General features: G+C 44.3%; 1 protein-coding gene across 13 annotated transcripts in view; it reads left to right on the top strand.

The window, feature by feature from the left end:
• The window catches only part of ptprfb (protein tyrosine phosphatase receptor type Fb), a 163311-nt gene that overhangs the window by 140026 nt on the left and 11135 nt on the right, over nt 1-12150 (top strand). For all 13 annotated transcript variants that reach the window (XM_076744635.1, XM_076744637.1, XM_076744633.1 and 10 more), the window contains 6 exons: nt 866-963; nt 4352-4475; nt 4801-4976; nt 10103-10222; nt 10861-11015; nt 11824-12109. In XM_076744635.1, coding sequence (XP_076600750.1) covers nt 866-963; nt 4352-4475; nt 4801-4976; nt 10103-10222; nt 10861-11015; nt 11824-12109 — 959 coding nt within the window. The remainder of the gene's footprint in view (nt 1-865; nt 964-4351; nt 4476-4800; nt 4977-10102; nt 10223-10860; nt 11016-11823; nt 12110-12150) is intronic.

Raw genomic sequence — 12150 nt, 5'->3', positions numbered from 1 at the left:
AGTTCCCCGCAATCCGTTTAAGCGCAGAGCCTTGCCAAGTTCAGAGGCACAGGGGGAATTTGTGTCGGTAGATTAGCAATAAATCATCCAATAACCCGGCGATGAGAAATCTAGAGAGCGGCAGGGGGGTTGTTTGAAATTAATCCAGCCCAAGCGCTCCAGGCTGGGCCGAAAGATAGTCTATTGTTGGGAAAGAGATTTTCAAAGAAATGAGTTTTGGCTGGTGACCAGTCAGTTTTTTTTCCGTTTCTGGGAAGTGACAGTGTGACTGATTTGTAGAGACTTGTGGGTTCTTGCTCTGATCCCACCTCTGCCACCAATTGAGCGTTGTGCAGTCAGAGAGATGTCTGCCTCCTGCTTCCTTCCAGGAGCATGCTCACCCAGTCACTCATGTGCATTGCCGTGCCAGCCCCACCTCTGTCCTCACTTAGCATGACGATATCACCAAATGTCACCAAATGTCACCAACCTGTTTCAACTTGTGGCCTCTCTCTCTCTCTCTCTCTCTCTCTCTCTCTCTGCCTCTCTCTCTCTCTCTCTCTCTGCCTCTCTCTCTCTCTCTCTCTCTCTCTCTCTCTCTCTCTCTCTCTCTCTCTCTCTCTCTCTCTGCCTCTCTCTCTCTCTCTCTCTCTCTCTCCCTCCTCTATCCTCTCTCTCGTCTCTCCTGCTGTTCATGCATTGCTGAACAAAGTGCACTCTCCTCACCGTTACGCAGCCACCTCATGGTCCCACTGGCAGCTTCACTCACCTTGTGGTCCAACCAGTGTTTGTGCTAGTCCATGTGCATGCCTGACGTACGAACAGCCAGATCTCATTCTCTTCTGCTCTTCTCCCCCTCTTCCTCTTCCTGCTTTTCCTCTCCCAGGAATGAGGGAGCACCCGCCCATTCCTGTCATCGACCTGGCTGACCACATAGAGCGACTGAAGGCCAACGACGGCCTCCGGTTTTCCCAGGAGTATGAGGTACGAGCTCTGCACTAATGCTGTATCACTGCGTCCCTCTCTTTCCAGCATATAAATGTGTTTCTTTGTTGTGGTGTCTGGGAGGAACTTTTATGTTTATGCCTCTTTGATCCCATATGCATGTATTCTAATGGATTATGGAAGACTTCTTTCACAGACATTCTTCAGTCATTTTTACAACTCTATTACCAATCCCACCAGGAAATCAACACTTACATTAAATACTGTGAGATGCTTTTTCACAAAACTAGCAGGTGGCGAGTTGCTTAAGCAATCTGTGTGCGTCTTGATGTTTCCCCTAAGAATGTTATTTTGCAGGCGCTCTCTCCGATGCAACTCGGTGAGGGATTATCTCTTGTCAGTGTTCTTTCACCAAAAAAAAAGGGAGCAAATTTGCATTTAAAGTGGCACATAGTTGGTGTGGGGATGAAGCGAGGCCAGATGAAGAGGAAGACGCATCCTTGAATACAGAAAAAACAAGAGTTGTCTTTTATTTATTTGTTCTGATGGTTCGATCTGTTTGGTCTAATCAGCTCTACTTCTCACATTGATGGATCCAACGAGGCTGTTGGAATGATTTTAGATCTTTCTTGTCCTTTTGTTTTTTTTATTTTTTTTACCTTCACCTAAAAGGTTATGTGATTGCCTCAGTCTGTTGTCTGTGACCTGCGTATGTTGCTACAGCGTGAAATGTTCTGTGCGATTTCTCACTGAGACAAACAACATATTTATTTCTGTGACCTCGTCACCTTTCCCCGAGCTTCACCCGGAGCCCAAACTTTTATGGCTGATCTGTTCTGTCCAGCGTTTACAGTGAAAATAACACCTATTTCATGGCCTCGTGTAACTACATAATCCACCTGGAGGTATTGCCCGCGTGAAGAAAATCTTTTCGAACCCTGTAGGGTTCTGCTGTTAACATAAATGCTTGTGTATTTTGTCTTAATATGATTTCATACATGATTTTTTTTCTCTGCTGTAGTTCTCCCAGCTGAATCTAATGCATTCTAGTACAACAGCAGAGCAATAAAAAAGTACCGTCTGACCGGTTAATTATATGTTTGGATGCACATTTTATGATATAGTATATAATTCTAATGGGTTTTTTTTTTTATCTGGTTCAGTGTGAAATTAACAGCTAACTGGGGAGATAATTAGGCCTTGGTAAAAATCTGCACTCAATTAAATGCTTTCTTGTGCTGCTCAGTGCCTCTCCAGCACATCGCCCTCCCGGCCTGTTGAGTTAGTGTAAACGAATCAAGCCAGAGAAGTGGCTTGTACGACTGCAGGCAACCAGCCCGGCCCCATTCCCTCCCTACACCATTCCAAGCCAGGGAAGACCCCCTCCGCGGCCCGGCAGATGGCTGCCCATCTCTGTGCCAGCCAAGACACTGTGGCAGAGCTCATGGCGCTTTGTCACAGTCACGTTCGCCGGCTGCTCCCGTCGCGCCTTACCCCGAGGCACGGAATTTGCAGAGGCTTCACCACTTCCTCTGCCTGATGTTTTAGGCGGCCTGACACTTCCCTCAGCACCAACGCCAGTCCGCATCACACTGAGCAATGAGCACACTGCGTAATGAGCAGAATTTGTCAATCAGGCGAGCTGCAGCTCCCCCTGACAAGTCTTTTTATCGCAGGAAGCAATATCACGCTGCAGTCGTCATCGCATCATTATGTTCATTTGAAAGCATTTCCAGTGTGTCAGCGAGAATACCTTGGGCGTTTGCTTCTCACCTCTTTCTAACCATCTCTACCTAACTTGTTTGCTAGTTGTCATCAGTCTAGTGTGCCCGCTGTGCTCACTGAGCTCTCAAATGGATATGACATGTTTTGACTGCATATGAAATCTTTCTCTTCGTACTAGCGGGCATGGACAGAGAAATTGGCGGTGCTGAGCTCATCAGCAGCAATAGGCCTATACACACATGACTCTCACTGCTGAGCAATTTGGAGCTGTGGTGAAAGATTTTTTTGCATTTGAGCGCTCCATATTTTTCGTATCTCGTTCGGAAACAAATAATTTGCACATGGCTCTCTGTGAAAATAAACTGTGAGTCTTCAATAGCTTGTATATAACTTTTATGCCATATTTTTATCCATGTAGGAGCCACTTGTCTCCATAGGACGATATTGTCAGAGCTCAAAAGCAATGGAAAGCCAATTTGCTGTGCCTGTGGTTCCCAGATGTACGGACAGTATCTTGATTTTTATAGCAAGGCAAACCAGTGCGTAGCTTAACACCAGGACAGCAACAAAAAAAATATTTTTTTATCCAGGATCCTAATCTCCGCTCTCTCGAGGCCTCACCTTGCACCCTTTATTTTATCCACCATCCAATGATTATTATCAGTGTGTGCGAGCTGTCAGGTTTAGACATGACATAACCTCTAATAATTAAATTAGTGCTGCAGCCACATTAAGTAAGTGAAGGAATTTTTGTGTCTTCTGACTCCTGCTGGATTTGCGAGGTAAAAGGTCTGGGGAATTAGTGGACATGGTTCCGGCGTGAGCTGAGGGAGATCGATACGGAATAACAAGAGACTCTGTGACATTATCGAGCCAAGGGATGGGAGGCCGTCACATATCTCCCCCGATCAATATGTATGCAGTCTACTGTCGTCTTAACCTCCGAGACAAATGATGTAAAAAAGAAAGGGTTAGAAGCAGGGAGGGGGCTGAAAGGGAGCGGGTGAAACAAAAATACGAGATAGGAGACGGCAACAGAAATAGAAGATGAGAAAAGAAAGGCAGACTGAGGATGAGAGAAATCATGGTTTCCGCAAGAAGTCATGCATGTGACTTCTCAGAATGAGGTAATTCAATAGGACCATTCTGAAGGGAGAGAACGAGTGTTTGTGGTTGCCTGTGAGCTTCGGCAAAAATCTTTACTCATTTCCCAGCTAAAAAGAACATTCTTATCCTGTTGGCTTCAGAAATTGGACGAATATGTTCTCCCTTGGCTCAATCTGCAGACGATGGATTTTATTTGATTTTATTTTTTCTCGCTTGATTTAAATCACCAACACCAGTGCCTTTATATTTCTTCTTCATTAGAATTCAAGGCATCAAGTGTCATGCATACAATGTACCTGTTCAGGCACCAACAGTGCAGCCAGCATTATTAGAGTCTGCACAATCTCCTCCACAGTATGCACTTACCTGTAGCGCTCCACTGTGGCTTTTTAAGAGATGTGCTGTTGGTATATGTTCCATTTAAAGTCTACCCTCTTGTCCTATTCCATTGTGTCCATGTAACACATAAGAGCCTCCTTTTGAGCTTCTATTTTCTTCTCTTGCCTTTCCATCTGTCTGCGTCTCTTTGCCGACTCTCTCATAATCGCTCTCTCTCCATGTTTCTGTCTCTTTTCTTTCCTGTCCTCTCTCACAGTCCATTGATCCAGGCCAGCAGTTTACCTGGGAGAACTCCAACATGGAAGTCAACAAGCCAAAGAATCGCTATGCAAACGTCATTGCCTATGATCACTCCAGAGTGGTGCTCACCTCTGTCGACGGTAAGACCTCATGTAACCACTTAACCCCTCAGATAGCCGGTGACTGAGGTTGCCATCGATTGAGAGCTTCTTCGCAAGCACATTAAGGACAGTTTTTGTGCTTGCAGCTGCTCTTCAGAAAGCACATGTACCCTTTTTCATCAATTTGTTTTGGAAATGTCATGCATTATAAGCGATTGAGAGGCAGATTGTCCTTGTACCATGTGTGTTAATGTGCATCATGCTGGGATTTTATCATGCACTTTGATTAAAATGATTCAGATCTCGATCTGAGTAACCTTGTTATCAAATAAACCATACTGTGTGTAATATGCCTTTGCTCCAGCCGTTCCTGGCAGTGACTACATCAATGCCAACTACATTGACGGCTACAGGAAGCAGAACGCCTACATCGCGACACAGGGGCCGTTACCAGAGACACTGAGCGACTTCTGGAGGATGGTGTGGGAGCAAAGATCCAGCACCATTGTCATGATGACCAGACTGGAGGAGAAGTCGCGGGTAAGGAGAGACACAGTGTCATTTACTGTAAAACACGGAGAAATAAAGCAGCCAATCACTGACGTTATTCCTTAACAGTTAATTCTTTATGGTGTACTAACTTAATGACATGTCCATATACAAAGATTTCATCATGTATATTATAGAATTCATTAATAATAAACGGCATGTGAACTCAGTTACTTTACAGTTTTTAAAGGACCACTGTGTCAGATTTAGAGGGATCTATTAGCAGAATATGACAGAAATGGAGTATAATATTCATCGTTATGTTTTCATTAGTGTGTAGTCACCAGTCATCAGTCGCCCAGAGCGGACAAACCAAACAGAGAGTGACTTTCAGGAGTTCCTCAGTCATTGTAGCTTCTCCTGCACGCTTGGAAAGGGAGAGATGACGCGAGGGGCTTTCAGCTGGTTGCAGTCTGCACCACTAGATGCCACTAACTCCCACACACTGGACCTTTAAATGTGAAAAATAGTGAATATTGCTAATAATATATTGGTGATAAAGTAGTGGAGAATGAGGCAATTTTCCTGTTCAAAACACATTTTCATGCAGCAGATTAAATTAGAGTAGAAGGTTTTCTTTTTATGTGATACCACACCCTTTACCACTACCTACCAACCAATGAACCAGTGGCTGCTATGAACGAGGAGAGCTGCAATACCAGGAGGAAATAAATGACTGTCCTGTAAAACTTTAGGCCGCAACATACTAGAGAGAGCCAGTGCTTGAAAGTTCACATGCGTCCAGATATGGAGTTTCCTGACATATATACTGTGTGTATACATTATGGGGCTTGACACCAGGGAAGTAACATTACACCAAACAAAGCCTGAAGGCATATAGGCGCCCGTTCCTACTTTAAAGCAGGATTTGTCAGCCTGATCAAAGTCACAGGGACTTCAAAGGATATTTTGGTTGTGTGGACAGTACCGCTTCATGTTGCTTCCCTTCCGCAGAGTCTTCAGCAATCTCTAAAAACTTCTGCATGAATTACTTTGAAATCGGCCAAATAAAGATTCACAACAGTTTTTTACCAGTCCCCATTTTCCCTCCTGTTGTTTGTTTGCCACTTATGGTAGAGATACTGTGGCAACTTTACATATAATGAGAGCACGTGCAGACCCTCCACTAAAAATAAGAAATATTATATGAACATGCACAGTGTAGTTACATTTAGATTTTCATAAAATTGCAAATTCTGTTTCATTCATTATTTAGAAACTGTTCAGAGAGCTCAATGCTTGATTGCTACATATTTATTTTTGCAAAACCATGCCAAGGTTTCATAGACATAGAGTGCCTCATTTGTGTTTGCTCTTTCTGATTTGGCTCTCGAAAGCCACGGCACTATAATGAAACTCTGAAGTTGGAGTTAAGAGGATTGTCACCCAGCAACACCCGCTAGCTCCTAAAAATACATACAAGATAATAAAAGCAAGAAAGGAGCACATGGGCAACTTGAGATTGAAAATTGGGATGGGTTTATTTAATTACCATCACAGAATCATGCTCATGAATTCCTTGGAGGAAATAAATCAGCGTGGAGCCCTGCCAGTATGTGGTTCTTTATTAGTGTGTGCATACAGTGCCCTAATGAAAGAGAGTCCCTAGACTACAGACTGGAAGTAAAAGGGATTGTAAATGAAAGAGTAATTTCTAAAATCCTCCGCATTGATTTTTGGGGGAGGGAGGCTTGGCGGGTCAGTCATTACCTGAAGCTCAGTTCATCATTCAGTATCTACGCTGAGTCTTAAAAAAAAACCAATTGTTTTGTCAAGACTTGAATGACTTAGCATCCTTCAAATGTACTATCATCTGTTTTAATTTTGAGCCATGGATGCAATCAATCATTAAGCAAACTGTGGGCACGCTGTGTCCTTTTGGAACACAGCTCATTTATTTGTACCTTAGAGAATATCTGCAGCGCAGATGTGTTAGAGAAGATGATTTCTATCCCGCATTCATTTGACGTCAACGAGGATTAACACATCCTTGCCGATACCTCTCTGTAGATTTCTCTGAGTGGCGGTGTCAGGGCTCTTTGACAGATGACCGTGCTCTCCTGCTTTGATCTCAGAGTCACGGCTGCACATACATACGCAGGAGGGAAATAATGGAAACACCGCAACATGAGGAACTTAAAGAGAAATGAAACAACCTATCATCCTGTCCCCACCTCCTACACACATCTGAGAATCAATGGGCTTGCCAGCAGCGTGGAGAGAGATGTAGAAACCAAACCGCCTTCCACCAATGGGGGTGGAGATGTTTTTGCCCACTTTATGTCAGGGTACACTGAAATGTTTAGTATAACACAGTCATATGGGGTGGAGTCAGCTTTGTGTGACTTCCACTCCATCAGAGGGTGTTTAGCTCCACTGCCGCATGCAGAGTTTTCCTCTGCATTGCTGACATTCATGCTGTTGAATGAATTTTCCTTGTATAGCGTATATTCATCTGTCAGTGGCTCGATAGGCATTTTTTTGTGTTCAATTAGTCTTTAAATACTGGATATAAATCACAATTACAACCTCCGCTCTCCAGAAGAGTAGCTGTTTAGTTGAATGACAATTAGCACTATGTGTGTGATATAAATGTCTGTTGCGATTTCCAAATGACTTTTTCCAACGCCGTGTTAGGAAGCTAGCAATGAATTGAATTCATTAAACAGCTTCTGCATCAGTCCTGAAAACAACATTATTTAAAGTGACATTTAATAAGACAAAGCATCACGGAAAGCTGGCTGTGCTCCTGATTAGACACATGGTGTTGCCACATTTTCAGTTATTTTGTCCACTCCCTTTGCATAAATACACATCCTCTTTTAGTCTATTTCTCTCTCGCATACGCACACAGACATACACATATGGTGAGTGAGTCAACCTCCCACCACCCAGCCAGACTGATGTCTAATGCCAAACAGAGCAGGAGCTTGACAAATATGATGAGATCCGGCAGCAGGCAAATTTCAGCTTCCTCTAGCACTATCATTACTAGTTAGTAAAACCCTGAAAGGTCAGGACTTGAAATGAGACACGAGTATTACTCACTTGTGTGTGTGTGGGTGGGTGGGTGTGTGTGTGGGTGTGTGTGGGGGTATGTGGGGAGGGGTGGGCGTGTGCGTGTGTGTCTTGATAAGAGTTCTGTGTCCTCTGCAAAAGGCCAGGTGACGACATGTGAGGAGCAAGTTTCAAAGCAGAAGCAGATGATAGTCAATGCTGTGGTCGGTCTGTGTGTGTGTGTGTGTGTGTGTGTGTGTGTGTGTGTGTGTGTGTGTGTGTGTGTGGACGTGTATTACTCATGTTGTGGGGACATTAATCTGTTCACACAGTCACATTGAGGGGACCAAATGCAAGTCCCCATAATGTAATTCATTAAATTTCGGGGGGGAAGGCTTTAAGGTTTAAGGTTAAGGCAGGTAGTAGTCAGGGAAATTAGTGTAAGTCAATGTAATGTCTTCTGAAGTGATGGAAAACATAACTATATCTGTGTGTGTGTGTGTGTGTGTGTGTGTGTGTGAGAGAGATGTTTATTTGTATGTTTATGGGGGAGAATATGCCACCCAAGCACAGACAGCACAGAGATATTCATTACAGTGGTGACTGCTAATCCATATGTTTGTACTGCCAGTGGTTCGCCATCACTCAATTGAGTTTCTCCTGCAAGGTCTGCCTCTGCCTCTGAATGGGAGCTGTCACCAGAGGAGGTGAAATGTGAGGGGGTGAATTTTAGCGCATTTTGTTTGTCGATTTGTACCAGCTCGCTCAGACAGCCAAGGTGCGTCGAAATGTCAGCTCAGTACTGCAGTATCAATATGATTAGCTGGCCCGCGCCACATCTCTTCCTCTCATGTTGTCCAGATCAATAGCAGGAAGTCCGAGTCCCTGCAGTTCTGATGTGAAAACAGAGTTTACAGTCGCTCAGTTTCTATAAGTGAAAAGGAACTTGAGCCGATTCATGGAGATTCTGCGAAATGACCAAAGTGACCTCCGCACATTTTCAAGTTTGAGCTCATGCTATTATGCAGAGTGCTTTTGACTGCTTTAAAACGGGTTCAGCCTCTGAAGACACAAGGTGAGTGGAGGAAATAATTAGGGACTGAACCTGCCCCACCAATTCAGACTGCGTGTCACAAGACTTTTCCAAACAAGATTTAATTCTTGAAAACATCCATTGAGAATCGACTGAGCCTGGAAGCCAGAGGCGAGACCGCTCCGCAGGCTTTTCCCAGTGTTAAGATAATGATGTGACTCATCGGCTCTAGAAGCTCTCAGACCTTGTGAACAACTATTAAATTAGGCGTTATGAAAATTGAATGAGGCGTGATTGTGCAACTGTATGTCCTGTTTTTAAATCGAAGTTATACAGAAGCAGTTTAAGACATATTTGCCCAACGTTTCCAGAATAGACGCTGTATTATTGCTGGAGCCAAACTTCAGATCAAGCCAGAAGAGACTGTCCTCAGTGTGACAGGGAAGGGTTCATGTAAATGTTTGAGTGAAGATAATTTTTAAGGATGTAAGGGCAGTTGAGGCTTGCCAAAGAGAGCAATGTAAGTGAAAATTGTGGCAAAGGCCACTTTGTAATTTTCAAAGCCACTCCTCGCCCGTGTTCGGAGGATCTTTCGCCTCGTCCACAGCGGAGTTTTTCAGTGCACATATGGAGCCAGGTGGCCGAACCTGCTGTCCCTTGATGACAGGCGAGAACAGCTTTTTAGACACATCTCCCTCCACAATGTAGCGCCCAATCATTACAAATGCACCAGAAGCATATATTACAAAGGGTTGTGAACCACCTGACAATTAGCTAATTGAAACTGATCACAGCCTGGTAAAAGACAAAGTGGGCTTTTTAATGCCCTTTTGAAGCCTGCTTCAAATGCAGACATACATGGGCGCGCATGCTCAGTTTTGCATGGGCTCGTGTTTTTTTTCGGAGGTGCTGGAGCTGACTCTGAGTCTTCAGCTTTTAATTAGACAGTTGACAAAGCCTTTGATCTGACCCCTCTAATGTTCCTTCCTTGTTAATCAGCCTGATCCTACAAGTGTCTCACTAGCCTCATGGTGAATGTTAGCAGCAGTTCACTCCTGACAGTGTGCCCTCTCCCTTGCTCTGCCAGGTGAAGTGTGACCAGTACTGGCCGTCACGAGGAACAGAGACCTATGGGATGATCCAGGTCACCATGCTGGACACTGTGGAGTTAGCCACTTACAGCGTCCGTACTTTCGCCCTCTACAAGGTACAGTACTGCCTTTTTTCATTCGCTGTTAACCATATAGCGAGACATGCTGATGAAGGGCGTGTTCCCAGCTGGTAATTGCAGTTCATCATTACAGGGGTCACATTTTCAAATGTAATTTCTTATTTTTCTGAAGACAGATAAAGGCTATTACCACTGGACCCTTTTTTCTCTGCAGTAATTGGTTTTTAACATCCAAGATTTGTCTCTTGTTCTCTAAAAGGCATTAAAAGATTTCAGTTTTTCACTTTGATTCATACGCTTCAGTACCATGATGATGTGACTGATGTTTCGTCCTTTATTTCTCCTCTACCCACTCTTTTTCTATTACTTACTTATAATTTCTAACATTGTTATAATTCCTAATTAAATGCAAGTCTCCAGCTGGACTGGCTACTTGGTTTCAATCAGGAATGGTGACAATGCCAAGAAGCTGTTTCCGAGACACTGTCGGAGTTCATTTCTGAAATTACACACATTATCTACACCTATGATCACAGCTATGATGTCGAGCACATTATGTGCTGCTTTCGCTGTGATAGTGTTTCCCGTGTGACAAGTTTCAGCTAAAAAAAAGGAGCCGATTGCACTTTGCTGTGTCAGTGTACTGAATCTTTCTCCTTTTCTGACTCCTGCAGAATGGCTCCAGTGAGAAGAGAGAGGTGAGACAGTTCCAGTTCATGGCCTGGCCAGACCACGGGGTGCCCGAGTACCCCACCCCCATCCTGGCCTTCCTACGGCGGGTAAAGGCCTGCAATCCTCCAGATGCGGGGCCCATGGTGGTCCACTGCAGGTAGGTTCAGACGGCATGTCTCACTGTGTGTAAATAAAAAGCTAATTCTCACCATCGCGTGTGTGTGTGTGTGTGTGTGTGTGTGTGTGTGTGTGTTTCTCATGGCTCGGTTAAGACAGTGTGTTCTTTCATCAAAGATTAGAGCCAATACACATGCAACCAAGATGTTGAAATCCTGTTTTTAGAGTCAGTTTGTTTCTTCCCATGAATATGACTCAATGATTCTGTGTTGCACATGTTCTCTATAATCACAAACTTTGTGCAGAATCTTTTCACTTTCATCGCAGTCCAGCTCTTGTTGTGGAGGCACTAAATCACCTAACCTGGATGGAAAACACTGTGTCTAGTTTTCAGAACAGAACAGAACACATTACAACACTATTCCCCTGATAGATCTCAATTTTTGATTTCCATGCTTTGTTTGAACACACATAACCTCATTTTATGTGAACGTGCATTTTGATGCACACACGTACTGTATAGTGTGATAAGCATACACACAGCAAAAGAGACTGAAGGGTTGCCTCACAATGCAGAACCTATTTGTACCTTGTATGATAAATGCTCTTGGTTGATATATCAGTGCCGTTGAGATTAAATAATTTATAATGGCTGTGGATTTCTAGTTCAACGCTGACAACCTTGTGCTTTAGTGCTAGTTTTATCTCTGCAGATGTTTACCAATGTGTTCGTACTATCAGTGGATCTTGTTATACAGCGTAAACAGACGTGAGACAGTAACCTGATATATATAGTGAAACATTAAGGTGTTTATCGCCTCCTCTCCATCTCTGTCTCCCACCATCAGCGCGGGCGTAGGCAGGACTGGCTGCTTCATCGTGATCGATGCCATGCTGGAGCGCATGAAGCACGAGAAGTCTGTGGACATCTACGGCCACGTGACGTGCATGCGCGCCCAGAGGAACTACATGGTCCAGACCGAAGACCAGTACATCTTCATCCACGAAGCCCTGCTGGAGGCCGCCACCTGCGGCAACACTGAGGTGCCGGCCCGCAACCTGTACGCCCACATCCAGAAACTCACCCAGCCCCCGCCCGGCGAGACGGTTACTGCCATGGAGCTGGAGTTCAAGGTGACTGATAAGCACACACCTGAGACGAGTGTTACTTAAGG

The sequence above is a fragment of the Chaetodon auriga genome, chromosome 12 (genome assembly GCF_051107435.1).
Source record: "Chaetodon auriga isolate fChaAug3 chromosome 12, fChaAug3.hap1, whole genome shotgun sequence".
NCBI classification, from domain to species: Eukaryota; Metazoa; Chordata; class Actinopteri; order Chaetodontiformes; family Chaetodontidae; genus Chaetodon; species Chaetodon auriga.
Note: the sequence above shows the minus strand (reverse complement) of the source record. Positions and strands in the feature narration are given on the sequence as shown.